At 37.0% G+C, this 27359-nt stretch overlaps 1 protein-coding gene across 5 annotated transcripts in view; it reads right to left on the reverse strand.

The window, feature by feature from the left end:
- LOC139687522 (bromodomain adjacent to zinc finger domain protein 2B-like) overlaps nt 1-27359 on the reverse strand; it is a 247317-nt gene that overhangs the window by 26434 nt on the left and 193524 nt on the right. For all 5 annotated transcript variants that reach the window (XM_071584739.1, XM_071584747.1, XM_071584725.1 and 2 more), the window contains 16 exons: nt 26146-26536; nt 23020-23494; nt 21378-21571; nt 19062-19611; nt 18019-18221; nt 17553-17767; nt 14679-14870; nt 13358-13439; nt 12423-12468; nt 11802-11863; nt 8328-8526; nt 8053-8172; nt 6015-6272; nt 5356-5701; nt 4065-4662; nt 1378-2953 (listed from right to left, as the gene is read on the reverse strand). In XM_071584739.1, coding sequence (XP_071440840.1) covers nt 1378-2953; nt 4065-4662; nt 5356-5701; nt 6015-6272; nt 8053-8172; nt 8328-8526; nt 11802-11863; nt 12423-12468; nt 13358-13439; nt 14679-14870; nt 17553-17767; nt 18019-18221; nt 19062-19611; nt 21378-21571; nt 23020-23494; nt 26146-26536 — 5507 coding nt within the window. The remainder of the gene's footprint in view (nt 1-1377; nt 2954-4064; nt 4663-5355; nt 5702-6014; nt 6273-8052; nt 8173-8327; nt 8527-11801; nt 11864-12422; nt 12469-13357; nt 13440-14678; nt 14871-17552; nt 17768-18018; nt 18222-19061; nt 19612-21377; nt 21572-23019; nt 23495-26145; nt 26537-27359) is intronic.

The raw sequence follows: 27359 nt of genomic DNA on the forward strand, positions 1-27359 counted from the left end.
TATTGGTATAAATGTTTGCAACAGCAACAAAAAACAAAACACATCTCATTGAACCAGGTTTCGTTGAATGATCACCTTTGGCAAAGATTAATGCTCAAGAGCAGCTTGATATTTTAAAAGCAAGACCCTGAAGTCTCGCTCATCAACCAAAGTGTGCCTTGCTTTCTCTCCTACCATTGCAGGGGGTGACAAAACTGGTTCCTCTGCTAATTCCTCCTTGGTACCACCTCACCCTACTAAGTTTCTCACTCTTATTTCCCCCAATTCTATTACCTCCCATAAAATTCATAAATATAGCTATGGTAAAACTGAAATTTCACCCGAGGATGATGACCATTTAAGTAGACCTGGGTCGTGAGTCCGAATATGATATTTTTGATATTGTTGAAGGCTATACAAAATTTTTACCGAATAAATTATTTTTACTGTACACATATATGCATAATTTCTCTCTTAGACATGAATTTCTTATGATCATATTCTTCTTTGGAGAAATGCCTTAAGTGCGGTCATTTACAGTAGATTAGAGACTTATTTTTAAGATCATCAAACAATATCCAACTAAGAAGCTGTTCACAAACTCCCCATAAAATTACTACAGAAGTATTTCTTATGGCTAAAAAATTATTTTGAAATAATATCTTGCTGGAACCAATATAATTAGGATAAGAACGCATTCGAATGGTTGATCTAGAGTCTGGCTAGTGTAGCACTAAAGTTATGCATTCCACATTTTTGAGTTTAAGACGGTTAAAAATTACTAAAGAAAATGATTTTACAAGGTGTACATCACTCTAACTGGCCCATCAAGATTCTCTGAGCAGGTCATTCCATCAACATTAATCCTACAGTTTAGGCCTTGATGGTTCATTATTTGAGGGTTATCACTGTGAAATAACTACCACACTACATTTCAATTCATATTCACATTACATACACCTTTGAAAATTGCTTCTATGCTCAGCATTTCTGGAAAATTCTCTGTTTTTTCAAAGGGAAAATGGAATTCCCATGAAAATCTTGGTATTTTCAGACACTCAAAAAGTTCATGGTCCTAAATAATGTGACTTTTACTGTTTAAGTACGAGAGCCTACATAAAGGTGTCAAAGACTTCACTAGACCCTAAAAAGTCAAAGAGAGACATAATGATGAAAAATGCCGCAAAATGTTACAACATACAATTTTGTAATTACTTTCATTCAGAAAATAACTTGAACTGCATCAAAAACTTAATTACATAATCAATGACACCATGTACAACACTCACTATGTCGATGTTGAACCTAGAATGTGAATATATAATTTTTGTGCATTTATAATGGTCCATTTCAAATTACTTATTTAGAGTTAGAGGAAATAATTAGTAACTGACAAACCTTTTGGCACAGGCTTTGGTTCCGGATGCACTTCAGCCATTCGTTTGAGAACATCCATTCTAAGACCATCATCTGGTCCAAAGAGTTCAGGTGGCAAGCCAGCTAAGGGTGACTCAGCACGGCTGGGACGGCCAGAAGGTCCAGGGGAGCATTCCCGAAGTGGGGAGAAAGGGGAAGGGGGTGAAGGAGGAGAAATGACTGTCACCAAGGGACGGGGGTAGGAGGGAATCCTCAGTTCCGTGGCATCTGAGGGAGCTCTATCATCTGGGGGCCTCGTTAATGAAGTCTCATCACATGCATCACGAGGCAGGATACCAAACCACTGCTTTTCCCCGGGAGACGCACCACCTCCAGGGAAAATGGGGGGAGAGGGAGTGGCGGCTGGGAGAGGGAAACCCAGGTTTAACAGGGCGCCTGTTTGGGAAGCCTCAACACTGACATCTGCTTCTCCTGTCTGTACTGCTGCACCATTCCCTAAAAGTCCACCCGAACTAATCACTGCACTCCCCCGACAGTTGGAACTCTCAGATCCATGACATTCACTCCCACTCGCCTCTCGACCCCTCCTCCTTGCTTCCTCTTCCTCCTCAACACAATCCCCCAGCCGCTCAAACCGAAGGGGAGTGGAGCGTGTTGAAGTAGGTCTCATGTGTTGGCAGGAGGGCTGCAGAGTTGATCCAGTATGCTCAGGTGTGCTAGGGGGATGAACGGAGGTGGCAGCCTCCACACATGCATCCTTCGTTTCAACTTCATTGGGAGTCACCATGTCAACATCACCATTTTCTTCTTTCAACTCCTCATCGGGCATCACAACAGTAGAATCAACCATACCATTGCCAATATCACCATTCCACACACCTTTGGGTTCTTTCACTTCCTTGACTTCTTCTTTCACAACAACATCCTCCTCTTTTTCACTTTTTATGATCCCATTTGGTTCAGTATGATTCTTAACCACTGGCTTCACATCCTTTTCCTCTTCAACAAAGTCTTCCACCTTCACTCCATCCATAGTTTCACACATGTCTACAGCCTTCTTAACTTCCTCTTTAATCTCCTTCTTCTCTTCCTTTTCTTCTTCTTCCTCAGGCACTGCCGTTGTTTCATCCATTTCTTCATCCTCAGCACCATTTCCAACCACCTCCGAATCATCAGCCATTCGAGGTTTCTTTACAGGGGGAGACGAATCATCACATGGCTCACTGCAATCTTCCAGAGTCTGGCACACTTCTTCTTTAACCTCAGCCTCAGCTGCCTCCACGGATGTTTCATCCCCTTCTTTGGTCTGATCGGCAGCCGCTTCCTCTTCAGCTTCCTCAGCACCAGTAGAGATCACGTCATCTTCCAGCAATGACTTCTTGAACAATTCAGGCTCTGCCGATTCCATACCTTCAACATAAACACCACCAGCGCATGGGAGCACCCAATACCGTTTCCAGAAGCGATCTTGGCCAAGGGCTGAAGCTCGTAGCTGTGATGCAGACCGTGCAAGCTCGGCCAAAGACTGCTCAGACTGCTTTGTGATGCGTTCGATTTTGCGCGTGAGATCTTCCATGCTGAGATTCTTATCCTCCTCCTGAAACACGTGATTTACAAATATTAAGAATTGCAAAATTAAAAATTTTCAAATATTACTGAAACACAATGTAACAGGTGAAGCAGAATGCTACCCCCTCTATTTCATACACCTATTACTGAGGTATCAAAGTTTAACTTCTTTCATGTTTCAAATTTCCATTGCAGAAGCTCAATTTTTTAAAGTATGTATTTGCAAACAGATGAGCATAATTTTTTACCACAGAGATTTTGACAATATTTACTGTTTTACACATATTAGAAGTCCCTTCAGAAAATAATTTAGTTATTTTTATAGGCATGGTATTTCAAATGTAGGCTCTACTGATGCCAAAATATGAGTCTATGAGATGGGGTTTATATAACATAAATTGTGAAGGGGTTAATTTACGTGCATTTTAAATGTCAAGAGGAAAGGGGAGGGGGTAAGAAACACCCCAAATTTACTATTATATAATATATGGACAACTTCTGAGGTTAGTAGTATTTTATACCCATTTAGGATTTCCGCAAGTCAGAAAGTCATACAATTAGTGATAGAGGACCACAATACTGTCAATGATAAGCATCCCTTTTACTTGCGTTGAACTGGAGATTTCAAAATTATATAAATACAAAATAGACAATCACTTCAAAAAATTAAATAAATAAGTGAACAGGACAGAGTGAACTAGGAATGACACACAGTCAATATTCATGAATAATTTCATGATATTTCATCATTCAAGGTGGCCAAGAATTTATATTTTCTGATTTCAAGCTTTCAAACACAGAAGTTGTCTATGAGAAAAATCTTTTTCAAGACTTTTCAAGATAATTCAATGTGACTTTCCTGCATTCATTTTCTATACCAAAACACATGATATACACAATTTTAACATTTGAATGCAATAATACCACGTACATGTAATTTTTCAGATAAAATGGAAATAGTAAGCATCTTATTTTCCTGTAACTATAACATGTCTTAGCTGTAAAAAAATATTATTTCTTTTAACTTGGGGTTTCTTTGCTCTGCCCATGTCTTTTCAATAATTACCGACTACCCAACCAAGTTTCAAAATGCCCACAATAAAGAAATTGTCAATTTGAATCATTCAATCAAAACTCACTTCTTCTGGGACTTCCCCTTCCTGCGTTCCTTCACTCTCATTGCCGCTCTCCTTCTCCTCCTCTTCCTCATCATCCTCTTCTTCCTCCACTGCCTTTTCCACTGGTTTGTCCACTAACTTGTCACCCACAGCTTTGTCTGAAGGCTTCTCGACTGGCTTCTCCACTGGCTTCTCTGGGGGCTTTTCCACGGGTTTATCTCCCAATTTTTCAGGAGGCTTCTCGGGTGAACTGCTGGGCAAGTCACCACCACTAACAGGGGGAGTAGCACTCACTCCTGCTCCCTCTTTCTTCTCAACCCCCACACCCTCCCCACAATTGGCAACTACCTCCTCCTCCACCTTCACAGTGTCCCTTTCCTGAGGTCCCATACTGGCATTTACTCCTCCGCCCTCTCCCACCACAGGTATTGCATCTGTTGCCCTATCTCCTTCTTCCTCCGTCTTCTTCACCACTGGAGGCTGAACTTCAGTTACGAGTGGAACTGAAATCGTTGCTGGGAATATCGTTTGAGTTGTCTCACAGGTTTCCTCACAGCAACTTTCTCGTCTTGCTACAAGGTGAGCTTGGCGAAACTTTCTACCATGCAACAGACGCAACCTAGAGAACAACAATACAGTATTACATCAGGTAAAAAAATTACTGGATGTTCACATGACTTAAAAAAAGAATTATAACCTAAGCTGCTAATTCTGTACATACCATGTACTTTGAATACAATGCAATAGTCCATACAGCAACGAACAAAGACCAATGGAAAAGGATTATAAAATGGGAAAATTACAAAAGGATGCCAAATAATAGGAGATAAGATAACAAATATGAACTATTGGTAGTTCTTGTGAACTGGGTGGTTTGACCAGAAAATGGTTATCTCAAACAAGCAATATTATCCCGAGAACATAACATGAAAAGGGTTTGTTTTGAAAGTTACTGAAATATTGATGAAAAATTTTCTATGACTAAACAATGGCATAAAATTTCTAATTATATAATTATCTCCTGATATTTAGAGCAACTATTATGAATTAAATTCAGTGTCAGTCAACTTTTGAAATGGAGAACTTTAAGAGGTTATAAATACCATCAAAAGAGTTTGGGATCAACTTCAATTTCATGACAATTCAGAGAGAATAAATTTATTAGAAAAAATCGCTAGTAAAATTTACCAACAATTTCCGGGGCTTCATTCAATAACTACAGTTTTTAATGAAATTAATGATTTAATGAATGAATGAATGAAATGATGAAATTAATGATAATTCACAACTGAGAGAATAAATATGGGCTTACTTCCGAATCTTGCCCTCTATGGTCCAACGGTCTCTTCTTAACTGTGCCACGCCTTCAATTGCTCCTTCTATCTGCCGAAGAACTGCCTTGTTCTGCAACAGCTCATTGCAGAGGAAAGCAAGAATGGCAGCTTTGCGTGTGGGGTTCAGAGAGAGAAAAGGCCTTTCCCTCAGCCATCGAGACATCCTCCAAGTTCCATTGTCCCGCAGATGCGCAAAAAAGGCTGAGTTCTTTCCACCAAATATGGGCTTGGCAGCCAATGAATCTGGATTTTCAGAATCAAGAGCATCCAAGGCACTTTCCCTCTTCTCTCTATCTCTTTCCCGTTCTCTCTCATAACAGAGGCCTACGCAACGGTAATACAACAAATTTTACTCCATTATTCTGCCCATGAATTTCAAATATTTATATTTTCATATGCCAAACAACAAATAATTGTCAGCTACACTTCACTCATAAATAAAAGTATTTGCTCATTACTATTACAGAGAACAAATTTGGTGGAATAAAAGTTCAACAATTCTAGATACTCCTTAAGTCTTATGATTGAACAAGATTCAATGACTTCTATATATTTGACCACTCCTTGTAATGTGGAATAGGAAGAACAAAAGAAATGTTTCCATTTCAGTTACATTTAAACTTGATGAAATCATTACCTGTTAAGGCTTTCACCTCTCCGGTGGCATTTGCATACAGGTAGATTCTTAGTATTTCAGAGAGATTAGCATGTGTGATGTCTGCCTGCCTGAGAGATTGACCAAGAAGGGTAGTATGACGAGCAGGGTTTGGAATTCCAGGGTCTTCAATGGCACAGACCAGGAGATGGGTCATCACAGATAATAACTCTTCCTCAGCCTCTTCTTCATTCAGCAATGCCCTTTGCAAACTACCAAGACTGGGTAAACTGTCCATATCTGCAGATCAGACAAAGAGAAGAAACCCACATTAAAATACGTTAGAACACCATTATCACTAATTTGATAAAACAGATGATTTTCTGAGGCTAAATAGGAAACTTGGACTGAGCCTTTCTGAATTAAGAAAATAAAATAATATCAGATAAATACAATATTTTTGGTAGAGAATGCAAAGAAAATGAGGGTGAAAAGTACTACACTGCACAGTCATAAAAATTACAAACATGCCATTTTAAAGTCAGGGTCAGTATGGCACAGTACAAAGAACTAGACGCTGTAGGAGAGATATTACCTATGCAGCAATCAAGCACCTTGTGGATGTTTAATTGCCATTTAAACATTTCCTAAGAGGCTTTCTAGCCATGACTGAAAACAGCAGAATAATTGAAGACCATTGGACCCTTATGAGAGTTAAGCAAGTAATTTTTGTTTACTTCAACTGAAACGAATAAAAGTACTGAATTGAACTATATTCACTTAACAATTAACATCCAGTGCCCAGTCTCCTAAACCAATTTCTTTCACAACATCATGGTTCACTCTAGAACAATGTCAGAAATTTATTAAAGGATTATTCATTCAATAATAATTTAATTATAAGCAATGCTAAACCTTGTGCAAACGGAATATGGAAAGTTTCTTCTTTTTTCTGATCTTGAGAGAAAAAAATTGAATCTCCTCTTATTAAATATGGTGATCCATAGGAGGAAGGTGAAAGGATTGTATAGGTACTATGGGCCTTGGCCCACTTAAGGTTTTTCATTGGATATAAACCCTGTCATTACTTCCTTTAACTCTAGCTAATGAAGCCCAGCAGGTGGGCCAGGGGCAAATTAATCAGATGTTATAACCCATAAAATTTATCTTTGTGAGTTTAGGTGGAGCAAAAGGAACTAAGACTTGGGACCAATCATGTCTCATTCAAAAAACTTGGCCTCTGTGGGAAAGGCAGTTGTCTCATGGATGGGAGAATTTAGCAAGTGCAATGACTGCTTTTCCTATAATTAGTCTCTCAACAAGCATGTGAATTGCATAATAAAAGGTGAAAAACTAAAATGATTATATATGTATCATTAAGACCTATAAAAACAACACATATGTTGAATTATGAATTCAAAGAGGTTAAATAATTTTATTTTGATAGTGAAATTAGCTAAACATCAGAATTTGGCAAGCCTTAACCTAATCAGGAATTCAAAGCACAGTAACAACACAAAATGGAGAGAATGAATGGCATTTACTTTTGAAACTAGACTTAATTTCATACATTAATTAGTTATTGACATATCAACTACTGCCTGCATGGACCAACACCAAATTACCACATTGAGCTCAAGTGCTGGTTGATTAAATTATTGAAACTTGGCATTCAATATCCTTTTCACTACCAAATAAGCATTTAAATTTTCATTGAGATACATTTCTGAAAACGTTATGTTTTCCATAGCATATATATACATTTATAGGATCAGAAAAATAAATCAAACTTGACAAGCATACCTGACACCAGGGGTTAATGGAAACTATTGTTTTTAAAACCTATAAGGAATTTCCTTAAAAATCTCCCACAAAACACATAATCATACCTTTACTTTTGACACCCTACCTCAGTTCTGTTGGCCAATGTGACACTTCCCCAAGCTACCACTGCCATAGAATGGTTACGAAGTGGCTCATTTTTCACACCCATCATTGGGCAATGGCAATTAAAATAATCGAAATAAAGAACTCAATTTAATACATGAAAACTGAATTTGAATAGTAAAATATAACTTACCAAAACCTAGTGTTTCTCCAAAGTTATGAAGAAATTCAAACACCATCAATGTATCTGCGAATGCTTGACCAGATAGCTTCAAGTTTGGAATTCTTTCTAGTGCTGGAAGATTCTTTTGATCTAAAATGGAAATATGTCCAAGTATTAAAATTACAAGCAAAAGAGCAATGTTGAACTTCAAGAATTAATTAAAATGTTCAGAATAAAGAGAAGTGTTCATACTTCAAAGTCATAAAACAAAACTCAAACCACCCCTATAAATCAAATATGGTCACCTCTTAGCTGCAGGTCATCAACTGGCTTTTTCAGCTCCCTAACCAGTTCCATCTCGACCCTGCGACGCTCTGCCCTGCGCTCCCTGCTGGCCACCTTCTCTGCTCTCACTTCTTGCCGTCGCCTTTCTCTCTCTTCCAAGCGCTTGCGCCCTTCAAGAGCTTTCACGAGTAACATGTGCTGCCTCCTCCTCTCACGTTCCTGAACACCAACCAAAAGCAGCAATGAGTTGGCAATCCATTACATTCCAGCAGCCACCACTTTTCATGGTGGTGCATGCCACTCACTACCCATTTAGCCTGGCATGACAGTATATCATATAGCTGCAAAGGGTTAATTTGATAACAATTGACCATACTAATGCCCCTGCTATCACCTTTGCATGTTAATTCTAGCAGGATCCATGAAAATAATTATGTAAAATACTGCTCACTACATTTTTTAGAAAGCGTTATTAATTATTTTTACTTTATATAAATTGTGAAATGAATAATATTATCACTTGCAAATTTGTCAACATTAATCAGTTAAACATTTTTGTTTACAACATAATCAAGATAAAAACAACATCCTGCCTCGGTTGCATGAGAGAAAGAACATGTTTGCGGGACTGGTGAAGTGTTAAAAATACTAATGGAAATGCTATATCACAATGCAGGGATGTACTAAAGTGTGAGGCATTCATTCAACCAGCTAACACTAATAGTTTTCAAAAATATTTTTTATGTGTCTGAAAATTGAATTTTGTAGATTGGGTGAAAATAAGGAAAGTGAGAGGTGGGATGCTAAGAACTCCAAGCACCCTAAGTTTAAATACAATTAATTAAAACAATTAAAAAGCAAAATTAAAACAATCAAAAAAACGTCATGATATGTGGAAGAAAGCCATTTTATTTCATGAATCTTCTCACTGAATCTATTATAATGATCTAGATCTGCATCTACTATGATCCGTGGCATTCAGGTTTTTTTCAATTTATGCAAAAGTTAAACTCGAACCATTTTCTTTAGAGTGAAAAGAGAATGTTTGATCAAAATTGATGGTTTTGGAAAAAGAAGGGCCAGCATGAACATCTTCCTGAAGTAGTACGCACAATAAATCCCTAATGTCCACAACTTCATATGAAAAAGATTGAACATTGACATGAATAGATAAAATAAGGAGCATTAATATTTTCTGAATGGTGAGCTGCCCATATTTGCCAATTCATATATGGAGAAGAAGTCTAAGAAAGTTGAGATGGAGACATGGGAATTAGTGGAAATACTACCTTGATCAAAAATTTCCCGGAATTTATTCAGAAAATTAAAAATACAAGTTTATTCATCTAAATCTATATTGTCCCCTTCAAAGTAATCCCCATCGACTGCAACACACTTATGCCAGCGCTTGATCCAATCCTCGAAACATTTTTTATATTCGGTTTTCGGTATGTCCATCAGTGCTTCCTGCGATTTTTCCATTACTTCCTCTCGGCTGCTAAAACGCGTTCCCCGTAATGGTTTTTTAACTCGATTGAACAGAAAGAAGTCACAGGGAGCCAAATCAGGTGAATTCGGTGGCTGTTGGATGGTATTTGTTGCATTTTTCGTCAAAAAATTACGAATAATGATAGCACTGTGCGACGGTGCGTTATCATGGTGCAAAATCCACGAGTTTTCTGCCCACATTTCTGGTCTCTTTCGGCGAATTGCTTCACGCAAACGTCTCATAACGCCCAAATAATACTCTTTGTTTACTGTCTGGCCTTCTGGCAAAAATTCATGATGCACTACACCGTTGTAATCCATGAAAACCGTCAGCATTGCCTTCTTTTTTGACTGAAAACGACGTGGTTTTTTTGGTCTCGGCTCATTTGGTGAACGCCATTCACTTGCCTGATGTCTGGATTGCGTGTCGTACTCATAAACCCACGTCTCGTCTCCAGTAATGATCCTTTTGATGAATGTGGGATCGGATTCAGCCTCGCAAATCATGTCTTTTGCGACGTCAACACGGTCTCTTTTTTGCATGAAATTGAGGTCTTTTGGCACCAACTTTGCTGCTACACGACGGAAACCCAAATCATTAACCACAATGTCTTGGGCGGATCCATAGGCAATGTTCAAGTCCTCCGCTATTTCTCTGGTGGTTAATTTGCGGTTATTGACCAACATTTCTTTTACTTTATCAATTTTTTCACCGACTTTCGATGTCGATGGTCTGCCACTGCGTTCATCATCTTTGATTGACTCACGACCACTTCTGAACCGCTCGTGCCACTGGTAAACGACCGTTTTTTTTAGAGAATCGTTGCCGAAACACTTTTCCAACATTTCCAACGTCCGTGCGCCACTAAATCCGTTTTTTACGCAAAATTTAATACAAGTTCGTTGTTGCAAATTTAAATCCATTTCTGAAATTGTAAAAAATCGCCAACACACACAGAGATAGATGTACTCTTGGCTACGTAACTTTTGCAAATGTCAAGTTATGACACTAAGATTTAAAGGGAATATCAACAACAGATGTACCAATTTAACAAAAAAAACAGAACTCAAATCGGAACGATGGGAGCGCCACACGGTGGTTATTCCGGGAACTTTTTGATCAAGGTAGTAGGTGCCCTAGGAAGCATGCTGTGTTACAAGGAGAGAAAGCAAATACTCCATTATGTCAGAAACCTATGCGTTAGTAACTGTCACACTTCAGAATGGGGAAGGACCTACAATCAACCATAGAATTGAAAATTTTGATTTGATCAAATTTGTACAGGAAGCCATATGAAGGATAATAATATTCTTTCAATAGAAATTAAAACATAACAAATTAAAGGAAAACTATTATAGCCGTAACAAGTTAACACCACTCATCCCACAAAGAAAACTAAATTTTCTTTAATGGTTTTTGGAAAAAGAAATTCCACGACAGTGACCAACCACAACCTCTCAAATAGAATACTCTTTTGTAGAAGTTAACGGGAATGTTACTTCCTCGCCAGAGACCCAAACCCAATTGGGATCCTTCACAGGGTTAAAAGGACTCTATTAAGGACACCTGGGGGTATTAACACACACACACACACTATTCATGACTGTCCACGGGAATAAATTTCTTGCCAGGGACAACCACAGAGATGACACACTTACAAGCACTAAGAAAAACGCTCACACATTCAAAAAAAGGAAAATACACTTATTTGACACACACCCCTATCTTTCCCTGTCTGTTGTTATCTCTTGACGTTGCTCAATTTGAGTAATGTTCTCCTAATAGTTAGGCCCTTTCTATGGGGCAGGAAAAAAATGGCCAGCCCCAAGGGCGGGTAAATTAAAGGGCACCAGTACACAAAGTGTTAAACAATATCCTTGTAGAAAACTTGATCCAAAAAGGAAGAATCCAAGCTTTAATGAAGAATTTGCAAAACAATAGAACAAAAATGCAGAAACATGCAAAGGGTGCAGGACAATGTCACTATCTCACAGCGAACACATACCAACTCCACAGTGTACAGCATCTCCCTTTGTTTATTGAGTTCCTGCATGTACAGTTGCACCGCATGTTGATGAAAAGAAAAAAAAAAACAGGGGTTTTTCACAAATGCTTTCATAAATATGTTAACCATCCCCATTAAATTATAACACCCCACTCTTTGTGGCTTCAGACAAAAATGATAGTTTTCCACTAGGTAATCATTTTCATGAATGTATACAACAGTATCAGAATATTGTTATGATAAATAAACTATATTTCTCCCCGCTAGAAAAAATATGCTTCTTGCTATTATTGTCATCATAAATCTCTCTGGATTGATTGATCTACCAAGTTGAAGAAGAATTCAAAAGTATGGATACCTATCCTGATACAAGACCATGACCAATCTTAGAACTAGGATGAATAATCAATCATTACTTTTACAACAAACCATTTACAAAATATCTCATATTTACATATCTGTCCCAGTCATTTAGGCATTGACTGAAACTTTAAAATACAATTACCAAAAAGAAAAATGTTACATCCTAATTAATCCCATTGTCTAGGAGCTAATGTAATAAACTCTTTGAAAAATAAACACTATGCATTCACGGAATTCTTAAGTAGTAGTAGATGCTTACTTGTTCCTTAAGAAGCACTGCCTGCTGCCTTTTCAATTCCCGTTCCTAAGAGGAAAAAAAGGAACAAATTCCATGAATAATGCCAAAATAGTTAAACACTGCTCCTAGATGCAGATACAACCCCTAGTTTAGATATTCAGATAATTGTTGAACATACTTAAATTACAGTAATAAAACCACATTTATATTAATATGCCTTGGGAATATCTAAAACTTAGCTATTGTGGTAATAGCTTGTGATGTTTTTTCTTGAGATTATACATTAACAGTTGCATCCACACTATATGAGCACTTAAAAGACACGGAATTTTAGTTTGCCTCAGAATGCACTTTTGTAACATTTTAAGAGAATTTGGTGCTCATGCTATGTCATTACATTTCCCCTGTTATGAAGAGGAAATTGTAAAATCAATGCATGAGAAATTGTTACAATTGCATGTAGGTACTTGTTGTTTGTGACTGGAAACCCTGTAGAATTAGTAAACAAATCTCTTTACAAATTTCACAGGGCAAGTGGGAATTCTTTCAAATGCACTGGGAGTTCATGTTACACGACCATGGATGAAACATGAGTGCATACCGAGGTTAGCCCTATATTGATTACCTTTTAACCTTTTATTTCCGCATTAATTTCAGTATGGTCGGCAGGCAACTGGCCAAGGAGTTTCTCCTTGTGCACCCTGAGTGTGTGATTGTGAATCAAGAGGGTCCCCGCAATGCGCAAATGTTACTCTTTTTCTTTATTTTGCTCTTTCCCCATTTTGTCAATTTAAGTGAGGTTGATAGGTCACTGCTTCAGGGGTCCTTTCTCATAAACCAATCAGGCACGTGTGATTGCAACTCAAAAGGATCACTATTCTACACAAAAGCTAAGTGTGTGCATTAGTTGAAAAAGACAAACACAAAGAAATACATGATGTCGATGCTTCCTCACCTCCATCGCTTGCTGTGCCCTTAGCTCTCTTTCCCGTCTAGCTGCTTCTTGCCTTTCCAGTTTCTCCTGTTCTTTTGCTAACCTGAAAATGGCAAAAAGAACCAACATATGACATAACAATAACACTATTTCTTACTTACTTTTGTCATCCATATTAAATACATGAGTCAAGGAAAATTATAATATAGTATTATGATGAGATAAAAAGAATCCTAAAATGTTCTCTATCATTAAAATACATTAGAAATATAAAAAAACTTGAATAAAAAGAGGCCTGGAATTACATCACAACATGAGCTACATTATCTTGATTTCACTGTCATCAATGTCCTATGAGTAATGGGGGTGCTTCCTTCTAGGCTGTTTGGGAATAATGATGGGGGAAGTTCATATTGAACAGTCAAAAAGCCATTTGCTATTCAAAGTATGGAGGGCAGTGGCATTGCCACTCTCCCTCAGCATAAACTCCTGGAGTGGTACCTCTTTATACGTTTTGTTCAGTGCAAATAACTTGCGTTGGTGCACTGTAAGACCACATACATCATATATATTTTACGTATGCTCACATGCAAAATTGCAGAAGAGTCGTATCATGTTTACAATGTCCATGCATTCACATGAAACAACTCCAAATAGAACAACTATATATTTCTGATGCTTTCCTTTAAATAACAAATAATTATTTCAAATGCATTCAAAATTCCTGCATGTGAGATTTCTTTTTTGTTTGCTTGATCCTTATATATTAAAGTATGGCATTCCCACTGCATGGAGAATCTGGACACACCTATTCTATCATCCAGATAAACAGCTGAAAGTTTGCACCTATGTCCTTAGCTTGATATATGCATTGGCTAATTATTCATGGCATTAAGCTTTACTTCAAATATTAAAGAAAACATTCTATCTACAAATAGATATTTAAAGATTTTTTACATCAAGCTGGGTGAGAAGCACAATAATTAGAAATAATGTATAATAGTGCACTAATAAGCCAATATAACAAACATTTAGGGGTATTGTATATGAAGCTATAGGTCCCTCACACTAATTCGGCACAGCATTCTGAAATAGTCTACATAAACTCAAAATTAGACTCACCTACATTTATTAAAAATAAATACTTTCAATATTTTGAAATCAGGAAACTAGTGTACCCCCAAGTGTTTCCTATCTGTATTAAGCACTGCAAATAGATTAAAAAATGGTCCTGTAGAAATACATAGGCCCCCTACATTAAAAACAGTTACTATGTAACAAATAATAATGGTAATAGAACTTCATACTACCACTAATTTTCAATCAGAATCTAAATAATCACCTGGCTTGCTCTCTTTGCTTCTGTACCTCTTCTCTTGCTAAACGCTTGGCTTCACGTGCCAACATGGCTTGTCTTTCACGTTCACCTGGAAGTATGGGTGTATGATCTCTAGACTGTATAGGTCCAGGGTCCCTAGGGTCGGATCTAACAGGATGTATGTCTTCTTCTGAATGAGTATTTACAGCAGACTCACTGTAAGGAAATACTCAAAATATGAATTTTATTCAAAATTAACCACTGTAAGATAGATGCATGCCTATTTTCATTATATTTATCTAGCTTTCCTTGGTGAAATACGTATTAAGAATGTTTAATCTGCAAGTTAACTAATTAGGGTCTACGGGAAGTAATTCAAAGCAAAGATTTTACATTTTTATTGATGCAGAAAAATAAAATAACAAAGGACTCCCTAAAATCTGATTGCCTCTACGGCATACTATTGAGACAAAAATGTTTTATTGCCCATTAATAGAAACTAATTTTAAAATGCATGACAAAGCCATGCTTTGGATTTGAAAGCTTCCGCCAACTAAACATTTTCTTAAGAAATATATTAATTCCTTCTAAAGAGGTTAAATAAAAAGAATATTCTTATCTGGAAAATAAGTTAAAATGAATGAGCAAATCCAGATATTAAAATCTGATCACATCATCATATACACATTGTAATATGGCAGCTATAAAATCCTACATTAACAGATTACTCCTTGATTTCAGGGTGGGGCAGTGGTCAAGTTCTATAACTTAACAGCTAAATATATTTCTTGCTAAATGTTTTATACCCTCCTCTACCATCTCCATATCAGATAGATCAGCAGCATAGATTTACTATATTCTTCAATATACTGGAATATGAAATGCACTCATGCTCAAACTAAACAAATTAATTCCAGTGAATTCTATAAGAACAGGATATTTGCCACATAATCTGTGACGAAGATATCAAGCATAATTAAATCTGACTAGCACTGCATTTAACTCTCTTCAGAACAATGGTTGACATACTATTAACATACATTCCAACGAAATGGATTTATTTCTCTTTCTGTGCATATCTTAGCCTGAAGTTGCAGGGTAAAATGGCACAATCAACATGATTGTTATTTTTTTATCCCACAGTGTTAATGATTTTATATAATTCCATATGAAATAAAATATCCTCATCATGGAAAAATATATTTCCCTGCCATTGCTGGAAAACTGAAACTAAAGATAACTTTCCTCAAAGAGTATTAGCCATCAATTTTATGAAAATAGCGTTTAGCTACTGTCACAAAATTACAGTGGCCTTTTTTTCTTGTGTCACTGTCATCACTGCATTATTAATACACAAACAGTTTTCCAGCATGCACAATGGTTGGCATATAGTGTTTGGTACTTGACTTCAATTCCTTTTCGAAAATTTTATTTTAGACAAATCTCAAATCCAAATTAATCCATTTTATTCTTTTTTTAGTATTTCAAAAGATTTGGCCGCTTACTAATTTAACTCAACAAAGAAACGTTATTCAAAAAGGGTTTTGGAACAACTCTACACAACGAACACATTACACAAGAGGCCCACCTATTCATGGGATTCACAATAAAAACCTCGAGTAACACCTAATACCAAACAAAATCTCGTGGTTTGAGAAATGAGCTTGACCACACAATGCATATACTTAAAGTGAAAGACACCTAAGCCTAAATTGTGGCTGAATTCCTAACTGTAGGATTACATTTTCCTGAATTTCTGGGTTTCTAGGCCCAAATTTAAATTTCTTCAATGAAACTGCATTAAGTAAAAAATTTCAATCTAAAAATACACAATTCTGTAAAATTAATGCTGATAATAATATACACATCATTGGAAATAGAAGGAATGTTGCAATATGTCTTATTATATTCAGCTGTATAATTCCATAAATATTAAGCCAATTTATTCTTCAAATCACTGCTTGAGTGGTTATGTCTTCGGGACCTTTATTCACAATGCACGTAAATTAATAAACGTATCTACTTTTCCAGGTAGAAACCTGAGGTTTGATTTTCTTTACTTTTCAGTTTTCAATATTTTTCAGGCTTACAATAACACTTTTTTGAACTTCCGCAAAGAGTGAAGGGACCAGCACCATATTCTGGTTAACACCTTAGTTCAAAGTTTTTTTCTAAACCTAAGGATAAAGCAAGGAAATGATACTTTTCTGTAAAGATAGGGAGTAATTTGATTATCATGTTTGGTGCCAACCTTCCCACATTTATACTTTCTACAGTCAAGTTATTACGCCAATCTTAAAACAATAACACAGAAAGCACATCCAGAAATTATTACAACATTAAATCATTTTGGTAGATTTCACATATTGATAATGCTCTGATTGTGATAATACAATGAAAACAAATTTATAACTATACATTAAAAATTATACTAGGTTAGTTATGAAAAACAGGGGAAAGTATGGACACCATCTGTAAATGACAATCCTTTTTCAACTGCTGTCAACATTCTGCTTCAACTGCCTCTCACAGTCCTTTAAAAAGACTTCACACTGATTCCTATCTCATTAATACTGCATCAAGTTGTAATTATTTTTCAAAGCAGATCCCCAAGCAATCATCTTAAGCTTCATAATTTTTTTTCTGAACTCTATACCCATCATTGAATTCTTATTTGAACTGAAAATTATCTATCAGCATTAATAATTATTTTATTTGAATGGATTTCTAAATTGAAGTCTTTACACAGACACATACCTCTTTTAAATGATTCAGCTGAGGTAGTTAAATATTTAATTGACTAATTCCATTTGCTTTTATCACAGACCGATCAACACTAATATTTTTCAGCCAAATAGATTTACCTCTAACAACGAGAGTCAAGTAAACATTCATCACCTTGGTGGCCTTCTAGGCATGTGTGGCATCCACGGGCGGGACAAACGAAGCTCTTCGATCCTTCTTGCAACTTCTACTTCTGAAAGACGAAGGCATTCTTCATTCCCCCCTGGAGTAATTGCACCCATAGGCTGCAGGAAGTCTCCCATGAGCAATTTCGAGTTGAAGGAAAAGTGATCTTTGGTAAGATCTACTGTTCCATTCTTCTCCAAGAACTGCAAAAGAAGGCACACATTATTATACATTTTTGAACTTAATACACAATTTATTTGTAGGACAATCCAGGCTAAATGTCAATGAAATTATGAAAATACAATAAACAAATAAAACTGATCCATACATGGACAAATAATGTGAATGATATATAAAATTATATATAAAAATAGTAGGAATTAGATGAGAAATGGTTATTTTAATCAGGAAATGACACATGTTAAGAAGAGAATTAACATTCTCAAGTACTTACTGAAATAATCTCCAGAGGTTGTTGGAAACGGTGGCCACATGGAGAAGTATATGTGACATCTCCACGAATCTGCCCTTTCCGACTCAAACCCCTAATCACAGTTTCACGTAGCCATCCCCTCTCCAATGGCATTCGAAGCTTGAGCTCATCTGGAATTGATCCGTCTGTGCCGCTCCATACCCGACGTCTCTTGGCAGAAGGACCTGTCAATCATTATTATTATTAACCACATGTTTTTTCTTAAAAAATTTAAGGTTGCATTGATCTTTCGAGTAACACAGATAATGACTCCATACCTTCCCAACAAATTTTTTTTGACAGTACAGATTGTTTAAATTTAACTCGGGCCAGAAAGTCATGTTTCGATGTTTCTCATCTAAGAAGCACTATAATTTGCCTGAATCATAGTTAAAAAGTAAATGGTGCTGGTGCTTGCATGCAAAAATAGTGATGCAAATGGAATTGCACTGAGTCGCAAAAGTAAGTTGTTAAGGTATTACCCTATATGACCAAAAATACAAAACATTTTGGGAAAAATTCATTCGTTAATCATACTCACTACACTGTGCCAGGTGATATTCAACTTAACTAGGTGCAATGCATAAAATTAATTTTCTTCCAGTGCAACAATTTCTTCAAAATCATATAAGCATACCACAACCATAATTCCCTCAATTCAAACTGTGGATATAGAAAACTCATATCTTTCAAATTTCTCCTACATATATAACTTGCTAATGCTAGATCTCCCAAAATTGTAGCACCTTGAAACTGCCACATTTCTTTAATTAAAAATTTGCACACAATCTAATGCCAAAATTCATTGCCTAAGTAATAATGATAGGAGCTTTAACTTAATCAAATCTTACCAATGGATCTTGAAATATTAGAATCTATAAAGTTCAATAAGACTTTAATACTAATAGAAGAAAATATTCCCAAAAGCATTCACAATTTGTAACTTTTTGGGGCACACAAAATAAAATTATGAAGAAACTACAAAAAATTGGTAGCCTTCAACATTAATATTGAATGTTTATTACCTCCTACATCATTTGTCATCCCTTCTCCACTCTCACCGGAACCACCAACTCTCCTATCGGGGTCATCATCATCATCCTCTGAGTCAGAAGTGTGAGAACTAACGACACTGGCAGCACAGGCTTCCACAACCCTTTGTCCCTCCTCGGCTGACCTAACCCTAGGGGAAGATGTTCCCTCCACCACATCCCGTAGTGATGGCCCACCATCCCTATTGTGCAATCCATCCCTCATGGGCGTCCCATCCCTAACTTCGTCGTGAGTCACATCTTTTGAACAGAGAGCAGTTGGGGTGTTTACTTCCATGGATGAACCACCGGCATGTGACACCTCACTTGGAGGATCATTCATACTCCCCACAGTTGCATGGATCACATCGTTTGATCCTTCAGGGACCCTAGGGGGTGCCAGCCTCCCTGGTGAAACCCCACGCTCCAAACACGCCACTGTTGGCTTCACTCCAAGAGCTCTGCTCTGAGCCAGCAGGGAAGCAACAGTGTTCTTTTTTGGCTTGGAAACACCTCGTCCAAGGTTCCTTGGTGGACGGCCCTCCTAAAACATTAAAAGCATTCCTATTAGAAAAGTTACATTTTTAAAGTTCAATCGGCATGTGCATGACAAAATGAATTAAAGCCCGTCTCTTCATTGCATCGTCTTTTTAAAGCATATTTTTCATTTGTAAGCAATTTATATGTAATAATTAACATATAATTATATAGTATTCACTTCTTTTGGCCCCAGTCCTCAAGCAATTTCCAAAATAACATCCTGTCCATTTGAAAGCAAACAAACCAAAGGTAAAATCAAACAAAAGGGCACATATAACAAATAATTCATCCCATAAAAAGATCTCAATTTCTTTAAACAAAATTCAAACTATGTATTGAGCCAGAAAAAGTTTAATGAGGTTTTTTTAAAAACCATGAGCATCTTGTATACAGACTAGATAGCAGAGGGTACATAACCAAAAAGAAGTTCTCCAGGACAAACTCAATGGAAAAAGAAGTATCAGAAGCCCAAGGAGAAGAAGAGTGTCCTATAACTTCGGATTATAGGACTGTGATCAATTTAACATTCCACTGTCAGAATATTTATTGCTATTGTCTCTTCTTGTAACATTCAGTTAAGTCTGTTAAAATGGTTTTTGTCTGCTATGGCTCCTTCAAAGCAGAAAAGACGCAAGGTATCAAAGGACAAGGCCATTAAGTGCCGAAAACTCAACCATTACTAGCATTAGGATGCAATGATTATGTGAAAATGCTTCATTGAATCTTAAATTCGAGACATTACAAGTACCCATATAATGATAATCTCTTTACAGATAGTAATGCCCAAGTATAATTCATTGCCCTACAATTTAAATGAAAAACAAATAAGTAATAGTAAGGTCAACAAATGGCACTTGCCATGATTGTTCAATATTACTAGTGATTCAACATTATGTAAATATGGAAATAGCAAAATTGCATTTAATAGAAACTTTTACATATTTAACCATGTCAGCCTATTCATAATTTCAGGGCTTACATGCTTTTTGTAGCTCCTTTGTTTTCTGTCGGACATCATTTCAGTCAGGCAGCAGTAATCCTCAATGTATTTGGATTAAATTCCATAAACTTCATATTCTATACTACACTATAAGTCATAGGAATTAGCTAGTGAGTAATTACAAAATCACCATCGGTAATAATGAGTAATTTTGCAAGGATTCTGAGCTACTTTTATATCTAGATTCCATTGTCTGAGCATACATGTGAAAGGATTTGATTGAATTATTGACTACTGGGGAAATCCTTCGTCCAAACTCTTTCAAGCATTTTGAAAGTAGGCAAGGCAAAGGATATTGTGCAATGGTTTGATATCAGTCGTTGCCAACAATATTTAATCCAAATTAAATTTTACATGCACTGAAATATAGCTAATAGAAAAAACAATACAAACTCATTAGTTTTCTTTGGCGTTTATATTTTTCAATCAAATGAAGCTATTATTTTAACTTCGCAGACATGGAGCCCAATTAATGCTTTACTGCCATGCAGTTTACTGCTGTGATGTTCCATTTAGCTAGTACTCAATTCTGCTAAATTTTTGCCAAATATTTTATTTTTACACGTAACTTCCTGGGAACTCCATTACATAATGGTTTAATGAATACATAAAAAATAATGAACCCAATATTTGGCTGAAGTGCAATAAAAATGAGAATTCTTTTTAATAATGAATGAGTATTTACGAGAATATTTTGTTCCGAAATGTCATACCAGTCAAAGGGGCCATCTAGTCTCAGTCTCAATAAAGACATATTATTATTACTATACCTTGGTCCCCATATCACTATCATCAGACCGTCCAGGAGACTCTGCCTTTGCAGGGCAAGGGGGAAGCGAAGTGGCTGAAGTCATTAGAGGGGATGCTGTGACAATGGGTGCTGTTAGAGGCACTGGGGCCAATGGTGATGTTGATGGATGTGCTTGGATTACCCTCCTGGGTCTGGGGCCAGGTTTCCGACGAGCTGTAAAACAAAAGATGTTTTTAGCACTCACCAAACAGAATTTATTACCACCAGTTAGTGAAATAAATTTAACAAACACTTTGAAAAGTCATTGAAATATCTCACACAAGACCAGAATATGCCTGTTTCCATGTGCATTATATCCATCCAGTTATTTCAGCATACCATCAATATATATGCATCAGCGCACAGTAAAAAGAAAAATTGTTTAGATAGCTTCTCATTCTTTAAAACATATTTTAATCTTTTCTACATCACTTACACCCTACAATTATAATTAAATAATTGCTTCATTAACTTATTCAAAGGCACTTGAGCAGTAAACTCCATACTCTAGTTTTTTAACCCCAAAATGTGCTCTAAAATCAGCCTGCATCTTATGAACTGGGGTAGACAGATATAACTTTGGCATAGAAGCAGAAGCCAATTCGCTGGAAAAATAATTACTATTGAATACTTTTTCCCAATTCAGGCACAGAAAATGATTGCCTTGATTAAAAATTTAGATGACATCACTGTTTTTAGTAAGTAGTAAGCAACAGAGTTTTAATATTACGTTGAAGGTACTTTCTGAAAAAATTTCCAAGTTAAGTTACATCTGACGTGCGGCAGAAGAACTTCATACATGTGGGGCTAACAGGGATGTTGCCCCTCTGCTAATATGTACATGTACATTGTATCTCTCCTGATAAACTCTGAGTCTACAGGCATTCAACCTAAAGCAGGATATGAGTTTCATAAAGGCATCAAAAATGGTTGTTTTGATGCAAATTTTGAGAATGCCAAAATAAAAACAGAAACTAAGCATTTCATAAAAAGTTAAATTAATAATAACCTCATGGGATCTTAAGAGAGAAAATTGCCACACTGTATTGGATTTAAACTTGAAGTCATGAATTACGCTTCAGAACATGGAAACAAGGTAGATTAAAGGCATTTTGGCCCAGTGATGACTACTTTCTAGGATTCTATGATGAATTAACATTGATATACATGTAACTGCTAATTTTTCAAAGTAACATTTCAATTTTCATTGTATTAAGTGTTAACATTAAAATACTTTCATCCTTTAGGTCTGATCTATATATTTATTGTAAATTCTAATCTGAAAAATGAGAGTGCATACCCGGATAATACTTTCTGTGAAAAAGAAACATTTAAAAAGTTTACCAGAGGTAAATTTGTTTCCACTAAAATATTAAATTTAAGTTACTTTCATCAGGACAGTTTCTAATTTCCTAAATTTCAGTGAGACTCCAAAACATGGAGTTTGTTGCCAGGAACATTTATTTGGCTTTTAACTGAAGCAATCATCATCAGTCCAGCTTTATAGCATCAATCAAATCAGGCTAAAATATGCCAAAAAGATATTACTGCAAAGAAATAAAGCACAAATTCCCAGGGACACAGAAGTATTCTAATGGAATGCATGACTAAGTCAAACTTACATATTCGGGGCTCTCCAGGCATTGAAGAGGGCTGTCCCACAGGGGGTGGACGAGGCCGGGGGGTTCCTTGTGATGACTGTGAGCCTGAGAGTGAGAGGTCAAGGAGGAGGGGACCCCGGGGTGGAGAGGGGCAAGTAGGTGGGTCATGGGCAGGGGGAGGCACAGCAGAGGGCCTCTGAGGCTTGAGAGACAGATTGAGGGGGGCATCAGCATCAGCAGCCCTGGGAGATGGTGGGGTGGGGGATGCCGATGGGGGGAAAGGGACGGAGTCAAGGGTTGAGCCAAGTCGCCGGCTTGTGTTGTGGGCTGGAGCTGGGGGGTGTGCAGATGGGGGTGGAGGATGACCACGAAGATTTCGCAGGGCTGGATCACTACTCCTTGGGTCGGCCACTGCTCCAATCCCATGTGGGGGCAACCTAATCACTTCTACTCTGTCCATCGGTGGCACAGCCGAAGGGGTTGGGAACTCAGGATCCTGAGGGAAGTGAAACATATGAGTGACCGTTCCTCCACATGTGCATGGTGCATGCAGTCACAGTCATTTAACTGGTTATCAAAGATATCAAGTTAATTGTATATCACTTAGATAACTTTAAGTCCACACAATTTTGTTTTCCATTAAAATGTATTTGATCACTCCCAATTCAACTGAAAGATTGACTAGTTCCTTGTGTTCAAGAATGCAAAGCATATGATTGACAGTAAGCCATACCAAAAGTCTCCTGAAATAAGAATTAACTTAGTACTAAAAAAGTTATAATAGTGATTAATATCACATTAAATACCTGTCCAACAAAACATTCTCCTAAAACACGTTCAAACTTTTATTAAAAATTAAATGTATTTCAATCAGGGATTGACATTACAGTCAGTACATTTTCAATGTGATTGAAAGACAGCATATCCACTACTCTTTTAGAGGTGAGAATTTGAGAACTTATATAAATACTGGTTTTCTTATTTGTACATCCATCAACCAATAACAATTTAAATCAATCAATGACACTTCAAGAATAATAGTGATAAACTTTTAACATTGAAACAAGTACATAGAAATGCCTGTACCTCTCGAATAGGTTAACTAATTCATAATATATTTGCATGAATTTCATTCTTTTCTTTTTTTTACAAAAAATAGGCTTATATGAAAATTAACAAAAATCTCAAAAAATAGTAATTTTAACCTAAAGCGTAAATAACCATCATGCCCATATAACATGAATTCATATGCAGTCAGAAACATAGGAATATCCTTTTACAAATTCAAAATTCATGTTTATAGGTAATTTTATTACATACATTTTTTTATTCTAGAGCTTTGACTGCTGACAGCACAGATAATAATATGCAAATTTGGGTGTCTCCTGAGACACTGTGAATTGTCAACCATAATTAGGCACTACGGACTCATAATATACAATTTTAAAACCTGCAAACCACAATGATGATCATCTGAACCATCAGTTTTTGTCAATATTATGAATCAATTTACTCAAACAAACATTTCAGGTTCCATGTTCATCTTGTGAATTCCATACACTAACTTTTCCCTAAATGTTTATTTAATATGTAACATATTAAGAGTGAAATAGGCCATATGATGAGCATTTAATGATGTTATTAAATAATTAGTCCTAGTCATTGATGTTGAACCACACTGTAGAGTTAGAAAGGTTTCAAAATTATTTCAAGTGATTTAAGTAACATTAATCCTTCACAAAGAGAATCCTAATAGAAATTTTAAAAATTTTTTTCATAGAAAGTGAAAAAATTATTAATTCAAAATATTGTCCCTTGCTAGCTACACATTTTTCCTATCCGTTGGACAATTTGTGAATACCACGCCCAAATGATTCCTTATCTTTGCAATGCAAACCATTTGTCAAGCTATTTTCAGATGTCAACGCAAGTATCAAAGTGCTGCTCAGCGAGCATGTGGCCCATCGACGAAAACAGGTAGCAGTCCAAAGGAGCTAGGTCTGGGGTAGCACCTCCCAGTTGAGTGTTTCCAAATAGTAATGGGCCATTATTGATCTACGGCATGGTGTACTGTTGTGAGGGAAAATCAGCTTCTCATGTCTTTGCTCGTATTCCAGTATTTTTTCTCGCAGGGCACGGTGCAATTTAATCAATTGTTGGTGGTAACGATGGGCATTGAAAATTTCACCAGGTTTCAACTGCTCATAGTAGACCACACACTGCTGATCCCACCAAAGGTACTGCATCGTCTTCTGTCCAAAGCATTTGGTCTTGCGGATGATGTCAATGGTCGACTGGGATCAACCCACAATTTTTTGTGTTTAGGATTTTTAAAGTTTTTCCACTTTTCATCACCAGTCACAATCCGATGCAAGAATGACTTTCTTTTTTGTCTGGCAAGCAAGATTTCCCATGTGTTTTGACATCACGTCATCTGCCTATCATTCAATTCATGTGGCAGCCATTTTCCAAACTTTTGAACCTTTCCCATTGGACGTAAGCCTATAGAAATGGCTGGTTGATTAACAGCCAAATTGTTCAGCAAGCATTTTTTGCAATTGCGTATCATCTTCGTCCAAAAGAGCCTGCAATTGATGGTACTCAACCTTCCTAAGCCAATTTTCACGCTCCTTATCGCTCAGGTCAAAATAGCTAACTTTAAACCAATGAAACCAATCTCTGCACATTATTTCCGGTAAAGCACTGTCGCCATTGCCCTCAACAAGCATTTGATGCGATTTGGCAGCCGATTTCTTCAATTTAAAGCAGAAAAGCAGAGCTTCCCGCACATGCTATTTTTTAGGCAAGAAACTTGACATCATTACCATGTGCAAAATTTAGGTTGTTGCATGAAATTGCTGATGATGCACACTGATTATTTTGTTTACAGATGAAAATTTCATAAAAACAAAAGAATGGCATGTCCATAGTAACTTAATAGCTTACTATCACCATCTGTGAGTAAACATCGGATTTAAGCTTATACACCTGGTAAATCTTAAAATATTCTATTATTCTGAGTGTTATCAGTGTTTCTGAGAGTACTTCTCCCTTTCTTTCCCAACATTTAACACTTAACACACATTAAAGGTGAAAAGAGTTCCTCCATACATACACAAGCGGACATATTGCAGAAAAAAAACTCACCACGTGACGTCCGGCACCACTGCTAGAGCCTGAACTCCTCCTCCTCTCAGCTGACTGCCCGGCGCTGGGGGCTGCGGCTGGAGAAGACGATGGAGGGGGTGGCAGGAGGGGGGGTCGACCTTGGGGGAGGTGGCCAGGGATGGGGTGGTGGGCTGGAAAGTGGGAGGATGGGGGGAGGTGCGCCGGCAGGTGGTGTGGTGGTGGAGGTAGCAGGGCCACTCCCCCCCCTGAAGTGGGCACCACGGTCACCGAGGGTGGGTCCAGGGAGATGGTCTTCTTGCGCCCCCTGTTAGTAGTACCAGGCACCTTAGGACCCACTATAGAGGATGTATATTTGATGATCTCTGTGTCGGGAGGCAGACGGACTCCCCCGAGAATGCTGGATGGGTCGCTGTATTGAGGTGATTGTTGAGGCAGCCAATTCACCATAGGACAATGTTGCAGGATGACAGCATTGAAAACCAAGCAACCAAAAACAAAATAAACGCTATGGCATGGAGCAGCAAATTACACAACGGTTGCAACTCATGCATGAATGGAAGGCTGATCATGTGTGCATGTATAAAATGGCTACTTGGATTTTCAAGCTAATTTGGTATGCTTACATTTTTATTGAATGCATTTCCAATTATAGGCTGATTTTGAATTAAAGGAATACTTTAATGCAATTTAATACAGGAAAGATTTGACTGATTTTCCCACGAAGACTATGATGGCCAATCAGCAATGAAAAATACACTGCATCCCAAGAGTTAAATCATTTGATCTGTATTGTTCAAAGCATATGCGTTTATATGATATACCTCTTCAATAGTCAAATTATTTTAATTTAGAATATCAATCTAATGAAATACTCCTCTTTTCACATTTAAGTTCAATATTAAAATTACCAAGTTGTTTAAGCAAAGAGAAAAATTTATGAATAGCCATGAATTAAAAAGAAACTGTCAATAAAGAACTTTTGGCACAAAAATTTGCAATCTGCCGTAGTTAATTTTCATTTCTGAGACAGATACACATCTGCCAGGTGAGTATTTTTTACCTTTAATATCTCTAACAGCGGATGCAGCAATTTTACACCTGAGGCATCAACATAATTATTTGCCTAATTTAGGAATACCACTGACTCCAGCTTCAATTTAGTGCTTCTATACACCATTGAATCTGAAAGGGAACACTTCCATGCCCACTATAACTTTTTCAATGAAAGATTA

This window comes from Hetaerina americana, unplaced genomic scaffold (assembly GCF_022747635.1).
Source record: "Hetaerina americana unplaced genomic scaffold, ioHetAmer1.1.p SCAF_1, whole genome shotgun sequence".
Taxonomy (NCBI): Eukaryota; Metazoa; Arthropoda; class Insecta; order Odonata; family Calopterygidae; genus Hetaerina; species Hetaerina americana.